The sequence below is a fragment of the Callospermophilus lateralis genome, chromosome 3, assembly GCF_048772815.1.
Source record: "Callospermophilus lateralis isolate mCalLat2 chromosome 3, mCalLat2.hap1, whole genome shotgun sequence".
Taxonomy (NCBI): domain Eukaryota; kingdom Metazoa; phylum Chordata; class Mammalia; order Rodentia; family Sciuridae; genus Callospermophilus; species Callospermophilus lateralis.
This window is the reverse complement of record NC_135307.1, coordinates 102,880,447-102,903,037: the sequence shown is the minus strand read 5'-3', so window position 1 is coordinate 102,903,037 and position 22,591 is coordinate 102,880,447. Positions and strand designations below refer to the sequence as shown.

The following is a 22,591-nucleotide window of genomic DNA, read 5'->3' as shown; positions in this document are numbered from 1 at the left end:
TGTTCAAAACATTAGAAAAACTAGGGATAACAGGAAATTACCTTGACATTGTAAAAGCTATCTATGCTAAGCCTCAGGCTACCATAATTCTGAATGGAGAAAAATTGAAGGCATTCCCTCTAAAATCTGGAACAAGACAGGGATGCCCTCTATCTCCACTTCTATTCAATATAGTTCTCGAAACACTGGCCAGAGCAATTAGACAGATGAAAGAAATTAAAGGCATAAAAATTGGAAAAGATGAACTTAAATTATCACTATTTGCAGATGACATGATTCTACACCTAGAAGACCCAAAAGGGTCTACAAAAAAACTACTAGAACTAATAAATAAATTCAGCAAAGTGGCAGGATATAAAATCAACACGCATAAATCAAAGGCATTCCTGTATATCAGCGACAAAACTTCTGAAACGGAAATGAGGAAAAACACTCCATTCACAATATCCTCAAAAAAAGTAAAATACTTGGGAATCAACCTAATAAAAGAGGTGAAAGATTTATACAATGAAAACTACAGAACCCTAAAGAGAGAAGTAGAAGAAGATCTTAGAAGATGGAAAAATATACCCTGTTCATGGATAGGCAGAACTAACATCATCAAAATGGCGATATTACCAAAAGTTCTCAATAGGTTTAATGCAATGCCAATCAAAATCCCAAAGGCATTACTTGTAGAAATAGATAAAGCAATCATGAAATTCATATGGAAAAATAAAAGACCCAGAATAGCAAAAGCAATTCTAAACAGGAAGTGTGAATCAGGCGGTATAGCGATACCAGATTTCAAACTACATTACAGAGCAATAGTAACAAAAACAGCATGGTACTGGTACCAAAACAGGCGGGTGGACCAATAGTACAGAATAGAGGACACAGAGACCAATCCACAAAGTTACAACTATCTTATATTTGATAAAGGGGCTAAAAGCATACAATGGAGGAAGGATAGCATCTTCAACAAATGGTGTTGGGAAAACTGGAAATCCATATGCAACAAAATGAAACTGAACCCCCTCCTCTCACCATGCACAAAAGTTAACTCAAAATGGATCAAGGACCTTGATATCAAATCAGAGACTCTGCGTCTGATAGAAGAAAAAGTTGGCTCCGATCTACATATTGTGGGGTCAGGCTCCAAATTCCTTAATAGGACACCCATAGCACAAGAGTTAATAGCAAGAATCAACAAATGGGACTTATTTAATTTAAACTAAAAAGTTTTTTCACAGCAAGAGAAACAATAAGAGAGGTAAATAGGGAGCCTACATCATGGGAACAAATATTTACTCCTCTCACTTCAGATAGAGCCCTAATATCCAGAATATACAAAGAACTCAAAAAATTAGACAATAAGATAACAAATAACCCAATCAACAAATGGGCCAAGGACCTGAACAGAAACTTCTCAGAGGAGGACATACAATCAATCAACAAGTACATGAAAAAATGCTCACCATCTCTAGCAGTCAGAGAAATGCAAATCAAAACCACCCTAAGATACCATCTCACTCCAGTAAGATTGGCAGCCATTATGAAGTCAAACAACAAGTGCTGGCGAGGATGTGGGGAAAAGGGTACTCTTGTACATTGCTGGTGGGACTGCAAACTGGTGCGGCCAATTTGGAAAGCAGTATGGAGATTCCTGGGAAAGCTGGGAATGGAACCACCATTTGACCCAGTCATTGCCCTTCTCGGACTATTCCCTGAAGACCTTAAAAGAGCGTATTACAGGGATACTGCCACATTGATGTTCATAGCAGCACAATTCACAATAGCTAGACTGTGGAACCAACCCAGATGCCCTTCAATGGATGAATGGATTAAAAAAATGTGGAATCTATACACCATGGAGTATTACGCAGCACTAAAAATGACAAAATCATGGAATTTGCAGGGAAATGGATGGCACTAGAGCAGATTATGCTTAGTGAAGCTAGCCAATCCCTAAAAAACAAATACCAAATGTCTTCTTTGATATAATGAGAGCAACTAAGAATAGAGCAGGGAGGATGAGTAGGAAGAAAAGATTAACATTAAACAGAGACATGAGGTGGGAGAGAAAGGGAGAGAAAAGGGGAATTGCATGAAAACGGAGGGAGACCCTCATTGTTATACAAAATTACATATAAGAGGTTATGAGGGGAAGGGGAAAATAAACGAGGAGGGAAATGAATTACAGTAGATGGGGTAGAGAGAGAAGATGGGAGGGGAGGGGAGGGGAGATAGTAGAGGATAGGAAAGGTAGCAGAATACAACAGTTACTAGTATGGCATTATGTAAAAATGTGGATGTGTAACCCATGTGATTCTGCAATCTGTATTTGGGGTAAAAATGGGAGTTCATAACTCACTTGAAGCTAATGTATGCTAATGTATGAAATATGATATGTCAAGAGCTTTGTAAGGTTTTGAACAACCAATAAAAAAAAATTTAAAAAAAAATTCTATCCTCATTCTGTATGTTAGGCATTTTCATAATAATGTGCCTTGGTATGGGTCTGTTATAACTTTGTATATTTGAGGTCCTATATGCCTCCTGTATTTAATTTTCCATTTCATTCTTTAAGTTTGGGAAACTTTTTGACACTATTTCATTTAAAAGATTGTCCATTCATTTGGTTTATATCTCTGAGCCTTCATCTATACTGATAAGTCTTAAATTTGGTCTTTTCAGGTTATCTAATATTTCTTGGAAGTTCTATTCATGGGCTCTTAAAATCTTTTCTCCACAATCAACTTTGTTTTCAAGATTATATATTTTATCCTCATTGCCTGAAACTCTCTGTTGGTGATGCTTCCAATTGAATTTTTAATTTGGTTTATAGATTCCTTCATTTTGAGGAATTATGCTCATTTTCCCCCTGGAGTCTTTATTTCTCCATTAAAGTGGTCTTTGGCTTCCTGTATTTGCTCTCTTATATCATCCTTTACTTTGCAGATCAATTTAACTATGTATATTCTAAACTCCTTCTCTGACATTTCTTTCACTGTGGTGTAGATGGATTCTGTTACTGGAATATCTTGGTTTGTTTGGGCAATTTTTCTCTTGCTTTTTCACGTTGTTTGTGTATCTATTCATCTAACGCATGAATCTGAAGCAGTAGAGTTTCTACCTTGTGGGCTTATCATGTCCCTGAGGGTTTCTAGTACATGACTTGATGAGAAGCTGCCTCTTTACTTTCTTGGTTTCATACCACGGAACAGCCAGGAAAGCAACCTCCTCTATTTCCACCATCTTTATTATAAAATATAGAGTCAGATTTCTTGAGCAGTAGCTGCACAATCCTCAAAGATGAGCCCTTGGACTCCCTTATGGTCTCATGAAAAGATCATTAGTTCCACCCTTGGCTCCAGGCTGAGAGTTCTGGGATGGGCAAAGCATAGTCTTCTCTTCTTCATAATCCACAGAGGTGGTTTTTTTTGGGGGGGGGTATGACTGTATTGTCTACAGATCAGAATCCTTTTCTCAGAACACCAGAAATCAGCCAACTGATAAAATTGCCCTCTTGCTAGAGGTAATTTCCTTTGTGTAAAGGTGAGGCCTGGAGTTACGGTTCCATTTTTATGGTAGCCCTTATTTCTAAAAGTCTGAAGTCTTTGGGTAAGAATGAATGAATAAATATCAAATAGCCACTGCCAATACAGATTATAGTTACTTAGGAATTTCTAGGTTTCCACTTACCTTAATCAGCCACAGTGTCTCCCACAGGATAGAATGTGTGTTTAACATTTAGATTTTTTTTCACAGTGTATGTCAGCTTTTAAAGTATAGAGCTTTATGGAGTGTGAATTTTCATTGATGTAAAATAAATATTGAATATATTTCCCACAATTTCAAATAAATTCTGGGTTTCCTCCTTGCTTAAACATAATTTCATTCCTGGAAGATAGATAATAGACAAATGTATTTTCCTTTTTGTAAAAAATGAAAATATTTTACAAGAGTCTTATACAATACTCTGAAATAAAATGAAGGTATAAAACTATGATAAAGTATTGCTGCATGATGCAGTAAATCACCTGTTTTCAACTTCTATAGAATCCACATTGTTAGGCACCAGAGGTAAAAATCAGTCTCCCAGCTAGAGAGGAAACAGGAGAAGAAAAGTGGGGGCTTCTCATGAAAATCAAAGGGAGACCAGTAGAGTAGAGGAAAGGGACCTCAGGAAGAAAGGTAGAGGAAATACTGGGGAAAGGTATTGGCCAAATTATATTCTTATGTTGTATGCATGTATGAATATATAACAATGAATACCATTATAATGCATAATTATAATGCAGCAATAAAAATATGGAAAAATTAGTGTCCCAGGAAATGTACACCATGAGTGGATATTTGATGATATTAAAAAATATTGGTAATTAAATTTATATGTGATAATGGTATTATGGTTATTTTTTAAAAGAATCTTTATCTCTTAGAGATGCATATTAAATGCTCATGGACAAAATGATATCCTGTCTGGGGTTTGCTTTAAAAAATGAAACCAACCAGGGGGAGTAGTGAGAAGTGAGGGGTATAAATGAAGCAACACTGGCCACAAGTTTGCAGCTGTGGAAGCTGGATGGCAGTATGTGGGACATTATTATACTATTCTCTCATAATTGTAGGTTTCTTAAATCTTCCATAATAAAGAAGTTAAGTTCTTCTCAGCAAAGAAGACAATTAGCAACATGAGGAGAGAGCCTACAGATTGGAAGAAAATCTTTATCACAGGTACCTCTGATAAAGCATTAATTTCTAGGATATATAAAGAACTCAAAAAACTTAACACCAAAAAACCAAATAATCCAATCAATAAATGGCCTAAGGAACTGAACATACACTTCACAGAAGAAGAAATACAATCGATCAACAAATATATAAAAAAATATTTACCATCTCTAGCAATTAGAGAAATGCAAATCAAAACTACTCTAAGATTCCATCTTACTTCTGTCGAAATGGCAATCGTCAAGAATACAGGCAACAATAAATGTTGGCGAGGATGTGGTGAAAAAGTTACACTCATACATTACTGGTGGGACTGCAAATTGGTGCAACCATTATGAAAAACAGTATGGACATTCCTCAGAAATTTGAGAATAGAACCATCTTTGACCCAGCTACAAAACCAAAGGCCGTTGTCTAATATGCAATTGCTAATTCACAATTAGACAGGGGGCACTAGGGTAGAATAGCGTTACATTAGATAGGTAGAGGGAAGTGATGGGAGGGGAGGAGAGGGGATGTGGGAATATGAAAGATAGTAGAATGAAATAGAACTTGTTACTCTATGTATATATGTGACTACATGACCAATACGATTCTGCAACTTGTACAGAAAAATGAGAAATTGTATTCCATCTATGTATATCAAAGTGCATAAATGCATTCTATTGTCATGTATAACTAATGAAAACAAATTAAAAAATTAAGGTAACCTTGCTAATTTCTGTTAAAGATGGAGAAATAAAGCTGAACCCTTAGGTACTTGAAAGATAGTTCTTAAAATATACATGCAACCAAGAATGGCTAAATTATGTAGAGTTGGGGAAGAGGTTAAATTCTGATAACCTTATTCCATATTTTCAAATAGTGTATCATCACATTGAATCATACTGACAGGAGCAGCTTCCACCAAGCAGCAAGTCATGTTTGTCAATTACATACAAGACTGATGTCTGGGAGCTTCACACTGATTATCTCATTGTTATGTCTCTACACAATACATAAGTAAACTAAGGCTAATTAAGTTGACTACTGTCCTAGTAAGTAGAGGGCTATGGTTTAAAACCAGAGAGTGTGACTATTCCATTCACTCATTCAACAAATATTTAGTGAGAGTCTACCATGTTCTTAGCACTGGGGTAGCAAATTACAGAGAATAGAAGAAGGGACATTCTTACTAGCATGAGCCTCTGTTCCAATGGGAGAAAATGGATAAAGCCAGCAAGATATATTATAATAAGTATATTCCGGGAAGAGTAATAAGAGCTGTGAAGGAAAATAAAGCAAAGAGGATAGGGAGTAAGAAGTGGTTAGAAAGACCTGAATAACATGGTGACATTTTAATAGAGACCCAAAAGAGGTGATGTAGGGAAGTTTGAGCAACAGAAAGATCAAGGGCAAAAGCCCTGTGGCAGGGGCACGCCTGATGGTTCAAGTATCAGGACAGAGGACTCTGTGGCTGGGGCCAAGAGCATAGACATAGCAGTAGAGACCAGGCCTGGAAGGCCAGAGGATATGATGCTTCCAAGACCACATGAGGATTTACCTAAAGATCATGCAGGAAACCATATTGATTACAGGCTGCAAGAGTTAGAGCACAAGTCTGGACCATTAAAAAGCTCTTCTAAGACTCGGGGGAATGATGTTGGCTTAGACCAGGGCTGTGCTTGAGAGGAGATCAGATTTGGAAAATATTTTAAGGTAGAGCGGATGGGATTTTCCTTAACAGCTTATATTCTGAAACATTATGGCACTCAAAACGTTTCTTTGCATTTATAATTAAAACTTAAATAAAGATGTTCTCTTTTTCTGTAAGATGAATCAAGGCACACTGTATCTGCTGGAGGACCCCCTCTGCCTGATGGGGAGCCTCAGTCTGGGCAGACCCTAGTGGTGGGAAGTGTACCAGACTTAGGTCAGGATGTGGTTTAGCACTGAATGCTGCATTTCAGAAAACCCCCAAGTTTTGAGGAGTCTGGGACCCTTGACCATCTTACTCAGACATGTGGCTCATGTTTAATTATCATCACTCTCCACTCTTGAGCTTAGTACACATCATTCAATGCCTCAGAGCCTCAGTTTCCTCATCTCTAAATGGGTATGCTAATCTATTTGCTGGGCTGTTCTGACACTGTCAAGGTACTAGTCATAGACTTGCTTTATAAACTGTGAAACAGCACTCTGGGGCTTACAGTCCTTGGGCCCTGGCCTCCTGGGATCACCCTTCTTTCTGGGTGCTGGAAGATGAGGAGGAGGAGGAGGAGAGGAGAAGGAGGATGGGCCGTGCCACCCATGGCAGGGGCCTGGCCTTTACAGCACACCCCTTCATGTCCAGAACTCTCAAGGCTCTGGCACTTGAGGAGACCCGCCCCCCAGGGGAGGAGTTTTGAGCATTTTGAGGAGGAAGAGACTTGAGTGGGGCTGGCTCTGGGACATCAGAGGGCTCTAGACTAGGGAGGAAGTGGGAGGCAGCACCCACCGCCTTCTCTATTAGCTGTGATGCTTAGGGCCCACAATACTTTGTGTAGCACACAAAAGAGTTTTCAAAGTTTCTAAAATTATATGGAGAAAAAAGGAATATAATCCACTGTGTTACCAGTGCAGTCATAAAACATAATTTATTCTAATTGGTTCATTTATTCTTTCTTGTGGGTGAGGAGGCCCTCCAAAGCAAAAGGGCCTAAAGCCCAGGAAAACCACCGTGCAGGCCTGGAGGGAGACAGTGAAGCAGTGCTTAGACAACAGCATCTACACCCATTTGTGGCTGAATTCTCTCAGCTAATTCAGTTTATTTATTTGCATTTGCTTGGTATGGGACTTTCCCTCCATTAATCCAGAGACATTTCTCTTGGATAAGAGCCACTTCGTTTCAAGCAATGAGAAAGAAGTTGTGGCTTGGTTGACCACATGCTTATCATCATCATTTTTGCCCTCTACCTTTTTATTTTTATACAGTCTCATTCCACACAGCCTGACCAGGACCACTCCTACTTCTTGCCATGGGTTGTGATAAGTAAACTTTTTATCTTACAGAATTTAAACTCCCAGTTTGAGAATTAACATAGTACATCTATATGTGTGTGATGGTTAGTGGGTCGAGTAATTTTGTTTACCCTAATATGTTTACTAAGAAGTTTTTGGAAAATTATCTGAAATTGAACTAATATGACTGCTGTAATTTGGATCTGAAGTGTCCTGAAAGACCCCTATGCTAATGGCTTGGTCAATAGCCTGTGGCACAACTGGGAAGTGGTAGCACCTTTAGGAGGTGGGGCCTAGTGGAAGGAAGTTAGGTCATTGGGGGCATGCCCTTTGGGAAACAGGGACCTCAGCTCCTTTTTCTCTCTTTGCTTTCCAGTGCCAGGAGCTCTACTGCCACATGCTCCTGTGATCACATACTGTACTCCCACAGGCCCAAAGGCAAAGAGGTCAGTCATCCATGAACTGACACTTAGGAATCATGAAGCAAAATAAACCTTTCCTCCTTTATTTATCTCAGGTATTTTGCCAAAGTGATGGAAAGCTAACACAATGACCTTTAGTAGTTTTTATCCTTAAAAGTTTCATTAAAATGTTTAGCAACTTGTCCCAAATTTTATCAGTAGTTTTCAAATTTGAGACTGTGTTCTAAAGACTTCTCCTCCAACCCCAATACATGTGTACACACACGCACATGTGTACACACACACACACACACACAAACACACACACACACACAAGTTTCTCTTCAGAGATTCCTCTGGAGCCCACTGGGAGGTGTGTAAGAAGATATCATAAGCAGAAGGAAATTCCGGATCTGCCCTTTCTATATCTAGTAACTGCAGTTCACTTGTGGGTATGACACAAAGTCTGTCTGAACAATAGATTTTGTGACTAAATATTATTTATAAACCAGCCTCTGTAACTCAAAGTTATAAATCTTTTCTCATAATTCTTGAAAACTAACGTAACTTAAATTAAGGTGTGTGTGTGTGTGTGTAAGCAATTTAAAGGCAATCTTAATTTATATCTTAAGTACTGAACTTTAAAATATGACATTTAAAACTCTTCTTATCCTGTATCTTGTTGAATATCAACTTTGGATGTTGCTGGTTAGAAAAGTCCCATCCCCCGAGATGTGCTCTGAGATCTCAAATAGTTGGGAATCATAGAGAAATTCTATTTCTGACATTAAGATAAATATTTCTATGAAGTATTTCCATTGACAAGGAGGACAGAAGTGGGAGTTACAGTTCTAACTCCTAGAGGACCTATGAAAAATAGTTTGCTGGATCTATCTAGTTAATTTCTGGTACAGACGAGTCAACCTCATAAACATTTTCTTGGCAAAGACCCTCATAAAGGACAACCCACTTGTAAACTGGGGATGGGAGAGGATTTGAGTGTGAGCATCTGGAATAAGGAAACATTTTTCCATTAAAAAGAAAACAAAAAGGCTTCCTGGGGTGGATTTCCAATACTGTACATTTCCTCTTGGTAATGAGCACCTGCATGGTTCACACATTCCACAACCCATCTAAGAAACTCAGCTTCGGAGTTGCCTCTTTCTCTGAGAACTTCAGTCCACCTCAGAACCTGCCCCTGATTTGACTTCTCTGCTCCTGGCAGAACTTGAAGCCAGACATGGCATTTCGATCCTTCTCTGACTGCTCTCACTTTCCATGACTCCAGTGTTTCTCGGTTTCACCACTTCTGACATTTTGGGGCAGACCATTCTTTGTTGTAAGAGATGGTCCTTGCACTAGAAGATATTTGGCAGCATCTCTGGTCTCTAGCCACTAGATGCTATTAGCACTACATGCCCCCCGATAATCATAATTAGAAATGTCCCCAGACATTGTCAAATGTTCCCCTGGGAGGGAGAATCAAAACTGTCCCCAATTAGCCACTGTTCTAACTCATGGGGATCCCAAGACTCTGAGAATACCAGAGTGGCCACCACTGGACATGATTTTCAAAGAAATCTTAGACCCATCTGACTCAAGTTGATGCTCTCAACCCTTATTATATGTTAGAATCACTTGGGATATTGACAAAGAACCAAAGGGACAAACTTCCCAGGATATTTGATTTGTAGATAGGATAGACAACCTCTAAACCAGTATGTCTGTCAATTTTAATACTTGCATAAATAAAAAGAGAAACCCAACAACCACCCAATCATTTTATTTTAAATTGGGAATATCCAGGTAGCTTCAGAGCAAGAAAAAAAAAATTTTTTCACATGTCCATAGGTTGTAGAACACAGGCCATCAGAGACATTTTCCATTTGCCTTCTGTTGTTCTGCTAGCATCACAAAGCAGTTGGGAAGCTGGATGCCTCTGGAATCCTGGGCTTTTGACATTTGGACTGAAGGTGCATCCCAGTTCTCTTAGTGTTGTAACTCACAGAGACGCTCTGGTTGAAAGTACCATCAGTTAGGGAACTTCACAGGGAAGAGGTGGAGGAAGACGAAATTCCCTGAATGCCATGTGTGGGGCTGGCAGGGAAGGAAGAGCAAGACTTAGGGGGATTATGAAGGGAGGCCTTCTGATAGTGTTTTTAGCAGATGAAAGCTGTTCAGACTGCTACCTCTTTCCTTCACTTGTGCATCAGCAACACTGGGAACAAAACCAGACAAAGTGGGATCTTAAGATCTCATGCCCTAAGATTCAGGGCAGTTTAGCCATAAGATACATATATTCTGAAAGCTGCGGATCCCACTTCTGCCCAGTCAGGAAAGATTGGCAAGGATTCTCAACCAGTCATCCATCTTCTGAAAGGTGAGGAGATACATTAGACAATGTTCACCTTTCACAAAATCTTGGACAACTCACTCAACTTCCCTGAGATTTTCTCTATCTGAAAAGTGGGCATCATGGTATCTACCTCAGGCAGTCATTATTAGAATAAAACTAGATCACGTGTATGAAAACGTTTTGTGAACTGTAAAGCCCAACGAGGCAAGGTTATCTTTCCAGGGGCTTTCCACCTTGAACAGTCTGCTGGACCAGGAGCAGTGTGCTTTCTCAGGATTGGCTTCTGGAGCATGTGCGGTGTAATAGATGTGTGCAGCCATTGACTTAACTTGTCAAGCGTCTGTCCTCAAGCGGGCAATTAGGGAAATACATTTGCACTAAAAATGTAGAGCGATGTATTTTTCATGACTAAGCTTAGAATTGTATTTTAGGCTATTATATAGAAAAAACCAGGAAATTAATTGGTGCCCCTCTAAAACACAGAAGAGCAAGAGATTAATCTGATAAATGGTTTCCATTAAAAAAATTCCATTTGGTTTCCCAAATTTATCTTGTCTCCTGAGGTTTCTAAATGCCACAATGCCCTTCCCCTGTGCTTACTATGGGATTCTCCTGCTTCTAACATCCCTAGATTTGGAGAATATTAGTATTTATGCAAAGACAGAAATACAACTTAACTAGAAAACTAATCCTTTAACTCTCTAGTTCATGCATATTAACTGAAACCACTTTTGTCTTTCAGTGTAAGTTTTGGTTGATACTCAGAATGTAATATTTGTAGATACTGAAGGTAAGGCTTTTGGTGACGCCATTTCATACAAGTACCGCAGCTGAAACCATCCAAATCAGTCCATTGTCACGGTTCCGAGTTATTAGTGCTCACCTCGTAATAAGGAGTCCCCTCAAGGACACAGTAAACAGGCAGAGAGAAGACTGTTTCGGGGGAAGTCAGTGCTATTCTGGGGAGCGGACTGACTGGTAGAGAAGAAATCAGTGTTTCCAAACCTTCACTCAGATGTCTTTGCGATCATATGGCTAGCAGAGAAAATTGGGTGGATTTCACCCCAGTTTTAAAAAACCACACACACTTGGATGCCATTTTTCCTAAAGAACACACCAAACCAACAGCAAATCCGGAACCAAGCATGCCGTTACATTATAACACTAAGTTCATATTTCTCTTGTTTGTCCTCAGATTGTTTTGCCTTGAAGTCTGGCTCAGGATCTGGGTGGTGGATTTCAATGAGAAGAAAGTAGAGGAGACCTCCAATGACAGAACCAATCAGAGGGCCCACGACAGGAATCCACCAGAAGTTATTTCCAGCTCTGAAATCAAACAAGAAATGAGTGACATATTCTCAGCCTTCCTCTGATATTACCACCTAGTTATTCTCTAATCAGCTAGTGTTTCTCTTGCTCATAGATCTCTTTTAACGCAGCAAAAGTTCTTAAGAGTATTCACTGAGCTGGGGCTGGGGCTCAGCAGTAGCGTACTTGCCTGGCATGTGTGAGGCACTGGGTTTGATTCTCAGCACTGCATATAAATACATAAAATAAAGGTCTATCTATAACTAAAATAAGATAAAGAGTATTCACTGTAGCATGGAAACCATCATCCTATATTTCCCAGTATACCTGATTTTAGGCCATCTGGGAAAGTTCAGGTCAATTATTCAAGAATTTCCTTTCCCTGACCCTGGAATAATTAAATCTGGGAATTATGAATGGAAAGGGAATGCTCAGAATGTGGAGATTCCTGGGTAGCACTAGTCCATGACAGCAATCAAAATAAATAATAAATGAATGAATATTTCAGAAGTCTAAGGGTATGGTCATGCATGCCTGAAACCTTAGCTACTCAGGAGGCTGAGGCAGGAAGATTACAAGTTTGAGGCCAGTCTCAGCAATTTAGGAAGACACTCTTTCTCAAAAAACAACAATAAAATGAAAAGGGTTGGGATATAACTCAGTAGTAAAGTGCCCCTGGGATCAATTCCCAGAAACGAAAAATAATTTAAAGCCTATTTGTGAATTACCTATTGAATACCATTTAAATCAGTGCTATTTTTTTAATATTATAGTTCAGAGGTATGCTTTGACAGGTTTTTGTGCCATTACTCTCCTTTCCATCTAGAAATCCTCAGTATGCCTTGTGAAGTATGTACTTAGTAAAGGATGGGGAAAAGGTGGCCTTGAGAATTGTCATTACCTTTTTTGGAGAGAGAAAATCCATTTAAATGACTCCATAGAAAAGACCAAAAATGCTCAGAAGAAAAAAAAATAGTGCTATACTGTTAAGGACATATACATTTAAGATAAGACCATTCATTGTTTTCAAGCAAGAAAAATGATAAATATAAAAAATCAGAATAATGCCATGGAAGTGGCCAGGGAGCCAGAGGAGATTTCACCACGTTCTGGGTGGATCCCAACATCCTGATTTGAAATAATGGAGAGAATTTTGAATCTAAGACTAATAATCCCTATTTCCTAAATTTGGAGCTAAGAGGATTCATGGCTTTTCTTTTCATTTTTATATGATGCCCCATGTGACTTTTTGTTATAGCAAACCTTGATTAGAAAAAATTAAGGAAATAAGTAGAAAACATGAGTCCCATCCTAGACTCCAGATCTCATTCTAACCTCAGGACAGTCCAGAAAATCTTTGGGCAAGTCACTCCTCTGTCAACTCTGACGCCTTCATCTGCACACTCCCTTCCACCTGAAGCATCCAGGGAGAGTCAAACATCTTAATCACCAATGCAGGCTTGGGAAGAGCACTGAGACTGAGTAGGGCAGCCACCAGATGTCACTCTTGCTGCGTGGGAGAGAGGATGCTGCCCTGCCCACTCTCCAGGCGCCCTTTCCCACAGTCTCAAATCTGGATAGGCTTTTCTATGAGAGGTGTGGGGGGTGGCTGCTTCTCCCATTTGGCTTTAAAGAACTGGAAGCCTTCTCTGGAGGTCAGCATGTGAAGGGAGAGTAAGCTGCATGAGTTGGTGCATCATTTCCTATGTAGTGAATCTTTCCCTTTCATTTAGCAGACTAAGATCCAGGTATCTGCCAGGGTACAAATCCTATCACTGGCTGGACTCTCTTCCTTCTCTCAGGCTGGACACATTGTGCCAGGGGTACAAATCATAAATGGATGAGCTCAGATGTGATTTCTTGACCAGCCCTGTCTTATATACACTCAGGGAAGAGATTATTTGTACACTATGATTTGGTGGCTGCCAGGAACATGTCTGTGTTAACTGACTAAAGGAGCAACTTTAGAGACTCATTGCTTTTGGGTAAAACTGTTTTTAAAAATTAATAACAGTCAACAGATCCTTCACCCATTAAGTCATTAACATCCTGATTTGAAATAATGGAGTGAACTTTGATGGAAAACATTCCTAAGGTTAGAGTAGGAGTCAGCCAGGGTCTGCTGGCTCTTGCCCTAGTCTGTTCCTCTGGTTCCCACTCCCCTGCCTGTCCTCCACTGCTTGCCATGCAGGACAACTGAGAACCTGAGAGCCTGAGCACAAGGCAGTCCTGCCTGTATCTGAGACCATGGAGGTAGACCAGGCTATACTTACCTGATAGAGGACCCTGAAAGGATGGGACATGTTGGGGACGTGTGGGAAGCCTGTAGTCCCTCAAAGTTTTGGGGGAAACTTTTTTGGTTGAAGATCATCAGCCATTCCAGCTGTTTCCTAACAGATTTCTACTCCTGTAGTCTCCATTTTCAACTCATACAGTAATGCCAGGTTAAACTGACATTCTAAGCATATCTAAGCATATCAAGCATCTGCCTTAAATACTTTGCTGCTCCCTATAACCTACAGAATAGGAAAATTCAAAATTATTATTCAGGGAGTCCATATCCTCTATGATCTTATGATTTCCAACCTTTTTTATGTACCCTTTTTATGCCCCCTTCCTTCTATTCCAGGTTGCTTGTTATTTTAACATGCTGTGGTTAAAAACAGGGTCCTTTCCACCTGAGATATCCTCTTTGTTGCTTGTATAAATGTGCTCAAGTAGTGCAAAATGCTCCCACTTCCCCACCCCCATAATTCCTAAATTTGGAGTTATAAACCACCTCTCAACTCCTGGAATCAATCAGTCAGATCTCCTTAATGGCACTTGACAGCTTAACCTTGTATAAGAGCCTTATGTTATAACCTCTTACATAGAATATAAATAAATTGGTGAAGGACAGCGACTGGGTCTTATCATCTTAGCACAGGGCCTTGTAAGAGATCAGGTAGCTGAGCAAATGAATAAACAATGCACATGGGTTAAAGATGCCGATGCTAACGAGAAACACAGGGCTCAGGGTCTCCCACAGACCTGGGTTCTCCCAATGTACTTAACAAGGCAAAGTGAGACTGGGAAAGATCTCTGTTTTGAAACAATCATGATTCTTAGTACTTTGAATGAATCACTAAGGAGGGCTGAAAAGGGAAGGAGAGGTATGTGGTCTCTGGGATTAAGGTTCTGAAAGTGGGGTTAAAAGAAACTCATGAACAAATTCTGGGCTCTGGAAACCTTTAGGACACATGCTTGTTTGCTCCATTGGAAGAGCAAACAAGAGATCCTTCCTAGTTGGGGATGTTTTCATGTTCTAGAACAGACTTTCTCAATCACAGCACTATTAACATTGTGAGCTGAATAATTCTTTGTTGTGGGGTCTGTCCCATGTATTGTAGGATGCTTAGCAACATCCCTGGCCTTTAGCCACCAGTTATATGTGCCTATCCCACTCTCCAGCCCCAGGTGTGACAACTAAAAATATCTCCAGTCATTGTCAAATGTTCCTGGGGTAAAACTACCTACCTCAAGTTGAACACTATTGTTCTAGAAAATTCATTGCATTGTAAATTTCTTGAGGATAGGGGATAGTGCTCGATTCTCTTCATATCTTTCAACCCCTAAAAGACCTCTGGTACACAGCACTTATTCATCCAGGCACTGTGGATACAGCAGGAAGAGAGCTGATAAAATCTCCAGGATATTTATACTCTGAAAGCTCTTAACAGTATCTGTGGTAGAGATCTGAATAGGATCAGTTGTTTTACAGCTTGTTTTTCACACCTGTGAAAGGCAACTCAAACTCTCATTTAAATAAAGTTATGTCTAGCATCTGACTGGATGTACAGGTCAGCATTTAGAAACACTCAAGTCCTTTGTCCCCACAGTAAACATTACAGTGGGATTTGCTCACACATGTTTTATCTACTCCCCTCACTCCTTGTTAGAGCCCTGTTTCCTGGTGAGTCAAAGTGAGTTCCTTGCCCATACACAGCTGTCATAGTGGAAGGGATGGGCCCCTGTGACTTCATGAGGAGTAAGTGGGAAGGAGTTCATGGGCAAAGTTTGTCCTAGGAGACTGGCACGTTCTGGTACATTCTGAAGCAGAAAGCATGGGGTCTTGCTGTGTCTGGGGCACAGACTCTTTAAGTCCATTCTGTCAGGAATTTCTTATTCTTGTTTTAAGACCCAACTCAGCCCTTGCTTCATGGGTCATGTTTTTCCCTACGTCTTTGGAAGAGTTGATGGCTCCCTTCTCTGTGTTCCCTCTGCACTTTCAGGGAGTGCCAAAGCATCGACATTGTTCAGGGCAAGTGTCTTTTACTGATTTCAAAATTTTGTTGCCTAGTACAATAACTGCAGCATAGACAGGGTCCAAAAGGATCTGCTGAATGAATGACTCACAAGAAGGAGCCCATGAGAAGATGTAAAATCTAGTCTCAACTTCGCTACAAAGTTATATGGACAAGTTATACTACAAAAACGTTCACATAAAGCTATAGACAAATTTAGGGAATATTATTATTATATGGGACAGGCCTATCTGTATTGAATTTACCTAGACCCTGCCTCTCTCTCTGACTACCTCCCCCTCTCTCTTTCACATACGTACAGACACAGGGCCACAAGATACCAGTGCAGTGCCCCTGTTTATGACCGGAGCATGTACTTCACCTCTGCTCTCTGATCTGCACACCTCCGGATCTTCACGTCACAGCCTAGCCCTCCCCATGAGGCACTGCACTCACCCTTTTCTCTCTTCCCCATCCTCGTTACTTACGTGAAGACCTCAAACCCCCATCCTGCCAAAGCAGTGAAAAGTCTGGGACTCAGGTCTCGAGCTGGATTCATGGCACAGCCACTGTTCAGTCCCAAAGAAGAAGAAATGACAATGATCAGGAGTCCAATGACAATGGGCTCTAGGCCTTTAGGAACCCCGAAGTTTCTGGAGTCAAAAATGGCGAAGACAATCAAGAGGAGGAACATGGTGGCCACCACCTGGAGAGGGAGAAAAATACGCAGGAGTTTCAACCTGTATTTTGCACACTGGTTCACCCCTTCTCACCAAAAATAAACTAAGTAATAAGTAACACACACTGGGTGAGCATATGGGTTTTCTTTCCACAGCATTCTTAAATGTAGATGGCAATATAATTATTCTTTATAGAGGAGTTACCTGCGCCAGAGCGCACACTTGGTAAGCAGCTGGACACCCAGAGTGTCCAGCCCTAGAGAGTTAGCTACACTATCCTGGTAGTCTGTCAGCTGAAAGAAAAAGCCAGCTACAGTCTGGAAAAAAAGAGTGAAGAGGTTGTTCAAATTGGTGAGAAAAACAGTGCAAAGCAGCAATAGGTGAATGGGCAAAGAAAACGGACAGAAAAAATCATGAAATAAAAATTGAATTAGGCAACAAATGGGAAAATATGATTTGTAATAAAAGAAATGCAGACAATAGCAAATGTGTATGAAAAAAGACTGGTTCTTTCAGGGTTTTCTAGTGGAACTAAACACACATGCTTTTGAAAGGGAATTTAGCAATAACTTAACAAAATTCATTTAAAAACTATAAATTTATTCATATGATTTAATGTTATTGAATATTTGAGAATTATACCATAGAAATAATCTAAAACATGGAAAAGTTATAGAATGCATATTTACTTAAGCATTATTTATAGTATTAAAAACTGTAAGCCACTTAAGAACACATCTCTAAGGAAAGAGCTAACTCCACTTCACGGTCTACTATAAAAGTCACTAAAAACTGTAAACATGAACACTATGTAGTCACTTTTAAAATGCTTATGACATTAAGTGAAAAAATAAAATTATATGTATTATTTTATATTTAAAAGCCCACCTAAAAGAATAATCATAAGAGACCGTACAAAATGACAACAAATATTCTGTAGTTGTAGGTTATAGCTGGTGTTTCATCTTCTCTGTTTTCTAAACCTTCTAAACTATTATTTTGCTTTGACATCAAACCCATATATATTACTTACTGAACATTAATATGCTTTATATGAAGAACAGCTGGCACATTTTGAAATGAATGGCACATGTACTTTACCCATGGTACTTCACAGCTTTACTTATTAAAACTTCATCATAACACTGTAAGATAATTCTATTATTTTCCCAGTTTATAGATGAGAAAACTTGGGTAGAAAGATCTTAAGACACATGCTCAAGGGTACGAAGCTGCAAAAAACAAAGAATCAGAATGGGAAACCAGTAACTGATTTTAGAGTTTCAATTCTTCGCCATTGTTATAGTTTGGATGTGAAGTGTTCTCCAAAAGCTCACATGTGAGGCAATGTAAGAAGGTTCAGAGGAGAAATAATTGGGTTGTGAGAGTCTTAAGCCAATCAGTGAATTAATCCCATGATAGGGATTAACTGAGTGGTAATTGACATGGCAGGGTGTGACTGGAGGAGGTGGGAATTGGGGGCGTGGCTTTGGAGTACATATTTGTATCTGGCAAATATGTGGAGAACTCTCTTTCTGATTTCTGATCACCATGTCAGCTGCTCCTTCTGCCACACTCTTCCGCCATGATGTCTTGCCTCACCTTGAGCCCCAAGGAATGGAGCCTGTCTTCTATGGACTAAGACCTCTGAAACCATGAGCCCTCAAATAAACTAAACTGGTCAGATCCTTTAGTCACAACAGCAAAAAAGTTGACTAAAACAACTATTTAATCAGCTTTCCAAAATAAAATAATATTAAAATAATTTATATTCACAGAGATATGTCTCCTAAGAATAGCCTTCTCTAGAAAGACCTTTCTGACTCTGGAGAAGAGTAGAAGCTCCTGCTCCTGAGATTCTGCTGCATTCTTACTTTACTTCCACTACTACCCTAATCACCTTGCAATCACCCTGTTTATTTGTCAGATTGAGCATCTTGCCCTGAACTCCTTTAAGAAGGAATGTTTGGAACTATACCTGCCTAAACAGGAGCCCAATAAATATTTATTGGCTAAATGAATGATTATTCAATAAATTGTGAAAAATACTTGAATAGTATTTAGAGATAACTATAATATTGAGATAAGGTGGCCCAGATATACGGTAAACGTGGTCAACAGTTCTGCTGGGTGTTACCTGACTGGCAACTGGCATTCTCCTGAACTCCTTTTAAAGCCAAAGGAAGAACAGAGAAACTTCAGGGATTGCTAATGGTTAGAGTACTAGGTTTTTCTACTTTGTCTTATATAATAATTGGCTTAAAAATCATGATTCATAGAGGAACTGGCAACACAGTCTGAAACAAGGACAGAGAGAAGAAAGGTTAGGTGACAGTATATGAATAAACGTCAGTCAAGACATGATAACCATCAGTGAGGTTGGACCTCCACTCACCAGATACCAAGCAATTTCCTTGTAAACAAGACTCTTGGTGAAATATCTTAAGGAGAAGAATTGGGAGAAGATGTGAAATTCTAGAAGATTCCATCAGGAAAGCAAAAGAGAGAAGAAAGCAGAGAGGGAGGGAAAGAGGATTGGCCAAGGGTAGCAAAATGACTATTTGTTGACTGCCCAATATGTGCCAGGGATTTACTCTGTGATGCATCAGTCAGGTATTGTTGCTGCTCCTTATTGGAAGATGGGAATTGAGATGTCAGAAGTCTGATGCCAGAGAGTTAAGGGATCTCTGCCATCTTACCTTCAGTGAGCTCTTCCTTCTCCCTCCATTCTTCTCTCTTCATACCTTTTTCTGTGTTGCTGTCCTAAATTTATGAAAGAACTGCTCTCCTGACCATTTCCTTCAGATGGCTCCAATTTTCTCTAGTTGGAAAACTCCTATTTCCAAGCAGCTAACCATTCTCAGGGCTGGAAAGGATCTCAAAGGTGATGTATCCTACACTGTCCCCCATCCAGAGGCTTAATCTTCTGATTATTAATCCCTCTCATTTAGTCTCTACTCTAGCATCCAGAGGCTACCAGACTTGCCTCCAGCATCTCCAGTGGTTATTGTCCCTGAGAAACAGAGTTTGTATTTAGCTCAGGTGCAATTTCTGACAAGTTTTCCTCTTATGAGTGTGACTTTGTTTAACCATAATTTCATTCATTTATGAACTCACCCATTCATTAATAAATAATTTTTGAAGCTCAGCGATAGAGCACTTGTTTAACATGTATGAGGCCCAGGGTTCCATCCACAGCATTGCCAAAAAGGAAAAAAGGAGCACCTATTATATACCAGGCAATGTGCTCCCACCAAATCTCCTTGGGAGTAGGTGACTATACATATCAGAATAATCTTTTTTTTTCCTGCTTGACAGCCCTTCATGTCTTTGAAAGGTCCTATCATGTCCCATCACATCCATCCCTCTCCCATTCAAACCCACTCATTGCTTGTGTGTTATCATTATCTTTTTGTTTCCTCTTCTAGAATTATGGCATTTGGAGAAGAGTCTAATACTCTCAGTGTAGAGTAAGGTCAGACCCTTATTACTTCATTTGTGTGTCTATTATTGCAGCTTACACACTCTTTTTTTCTGGCAACCACCTCTCTTTCTCACTGAAACTTTTCCTATTGTTCTAGGTCTTTTAGACTTTCTGTTCCAGATGACTAATATGATCCCTATGGTCCAGTTCTCTATGTAATTGTATTTTATTTTACATTGTGCTCTTGTTCTTATGTGATCATTTTGTTCCTCAGCTAGATTCTAAATTCCTGGGCAGATACTGTTTCCAATGTCTTTTCCTCATATTTATTATTTTTATCCTTTGAAATAACCTGATGAGGGCTAATATTTATCCCCATTTTACAAGTGAAAAACTTGGAACTCAGAAAGTTTAGTAATTTCCTGAAGCCACCCAGGGAGATAGGGACAGAAATCTTATTTCAATTCAAGTACTGACTCTGAATCTTAAATCTTTACAATTCACAAGTCCTTCAAGCTCCATACACAGGACTGAGCACATAACTCATTTGCTGTTTGGTTTGTTGATCAAAGTAGAAAAGAAAAGAATGAGAACAAGAGGACACAGTTTTTCATCCATCCATGGAATGGAGGTGGCCATAGTTGGTAAACTGGAAGACCCTTTTATATACATGTTCATTCTGGTCTGCCCCACTGTACAAATTCTCCCTTTCTCCTTCCCTGTCCAAGATGACCAGCAACCTTCTTGGGGGAAGAGTCTGTTAGGCTGACCATGTTGGTTACACACAAACCAAACAAGATAGTGGTGTTATTGGCTACACAACAAATTCTCTGGTGCAAGCAGCCAGCATAATTGTCAATAAGGCAGAGAACATTTATCTATCTGAGCGTTTAGATAAATCTAGACTTATGGTGAAACAGAGAGGATAAATTATGCCCAGGCTCATGGACTGCACTGCATAGTCCTTGCATTGAGATAAACATGTCTTCTTTTGTAACCTCCATACTTGGACCATGAACACAACAGAGACAACAATCATAAAGTGAACCACATTTGCCTCTATAGGGGTTGAAATGTCCAGTCATCCATGGTTTTCTGGACATCAACTTAAGTGAAACAAGTGTGTACATTAAAGGCAACAGAATATTTTTTAGTGGTATCAACTTCTGCTAGGGCAAAACAATTAAGAAAGCTGGGGTTGTGCCCAGTGGCCTCTGACTTTAGAAATACAATCCTCCCTTTATGTTAGGCCCATAATGCTCCAACACATTTCCCTTTTTAGTTCATGTCTTTTCACCAAAGTTAGTCTTTGTTGAATCTACACTTACTTGGTCTGCAAATGCATTCCCCAGTGATAGATATGGAGCTGGGTATGTTGCAAAAATTTGCGCTGTTGCATTTTCTCCCACGATGAGCAATTTTCCACCAGCAAAGGACATAAGTCCATCTATGGAAGACAGAGCTCTGGCACATTAGTGTTCTCTAGGAGGGGTCAAGGGGAACCTATGCCAGGCCTCGTGCTAAACAACAGCAGTCAAACACTCAGGAATCACCTATTCTCTTGACTTCACAGTATGTTAGTCTTAGAGATGCCTGGGGGGAAATCCCAGGATGGTGGTCAAAGGTAGAAAGCCCTAGGTTGCCCTGATGGTCTACTCCAAAGTTGACCCAAATCCTTGGTCAGCGGGGTCCTGGAAACCAATACTCTTTGGGAGAAAATTCTTAGAATTTTCAAAATCAACCTAAAGCCAAAGTGGGGTTTGAACTTGCTCTAGGCAGAATTCTTAGTTCTTAGAGATATTCTCAGTAGTGCACTCCCGAACCTGAAGGTGTCGCAGTGTAGTGAAGAGATGGGGGATGGCCATTGGAGCCTTAGAACAAGGGGGATGGCAGCCACTGACACAGCCAGCACTGACCCCAGGCCTCTCTTGCCATAGCAGCTGGCTCTCTGCATTCCTGGTCTGCTCTTACATTCCCCTTTAGTCCTCATAGGCTTTAATTCCCAGAGAAACACTTGGTGGGGGAATGCCCTTTTCTACAACCTATTTCCTTAAGCCTTGGTTCATAATTTCAGTTCCTAAGGTCTTGTGTTTGCTAGTCACAATGGATGGAGGCTCACCTTGGATTAGATGGAAGTATTTTAGAAGTTGATTTCATGGAATCCCAATATTTCTTAGTTTGAAGGATTTTGAGAATCATTTAGTTCATTTTTCTCACTTTCCAGAAAAAGAAACTGAGGTCCATCAGTCAGATGACTTGTTTAAGTCACGCAGCTACTGATGGACAGTCAGAACTGAAGCCTGGTCTTGATGACCAGCTCTCTGTTTCCCCCTGAGGTCTACTGCAGAATGGAACATGGGCTATCTGAGAGGAGGGGGTCAAGTCTCCCCCACCCATCTTGTTTCTCTGCTGTGCTTTCTCCTTCAAAAACGTTTCCCAGACCC

General features: G+C 39.9%; 1 protein-coding gene across 2 annotated transcripts in view; it reads right to left on the bottom strand.

Moving 5' to 3' along the window:
- Positions 1 to 11,603: 11,603 nt before the first annotated feature.
- Aqp9 (aquaporin 9) overlaps positions 11,604 to 22,591 on the bottom strand; it is a 40,937-nt gene continuing 29,949 nt past the window's right edge. Inside the window, exons 4-6 of one of the 2 annotated variants that reach the window (XM_076848602.2) lie at positions 21,476 to 21,594; positions 16,532 to 16,749; positions 11,604 to 11,778 (exon numbers count right to left, since the gene is read on the bottom strand). In XM_076848602.2, coding sequence (XP_076704717.1) covers positions 11,604 to 11,778; positions 16,532 to 16,749; positions 21,476 to 21,594 — 512 coding nt within the window. The remainder of the gene's footprint in view (positions 11,779 to 16,531; positions 16,750 to 21,475; positions 21,595 to 22,591) is intronic. The other variant, XM_076848603.2, reaches the window with a different exon arrangement.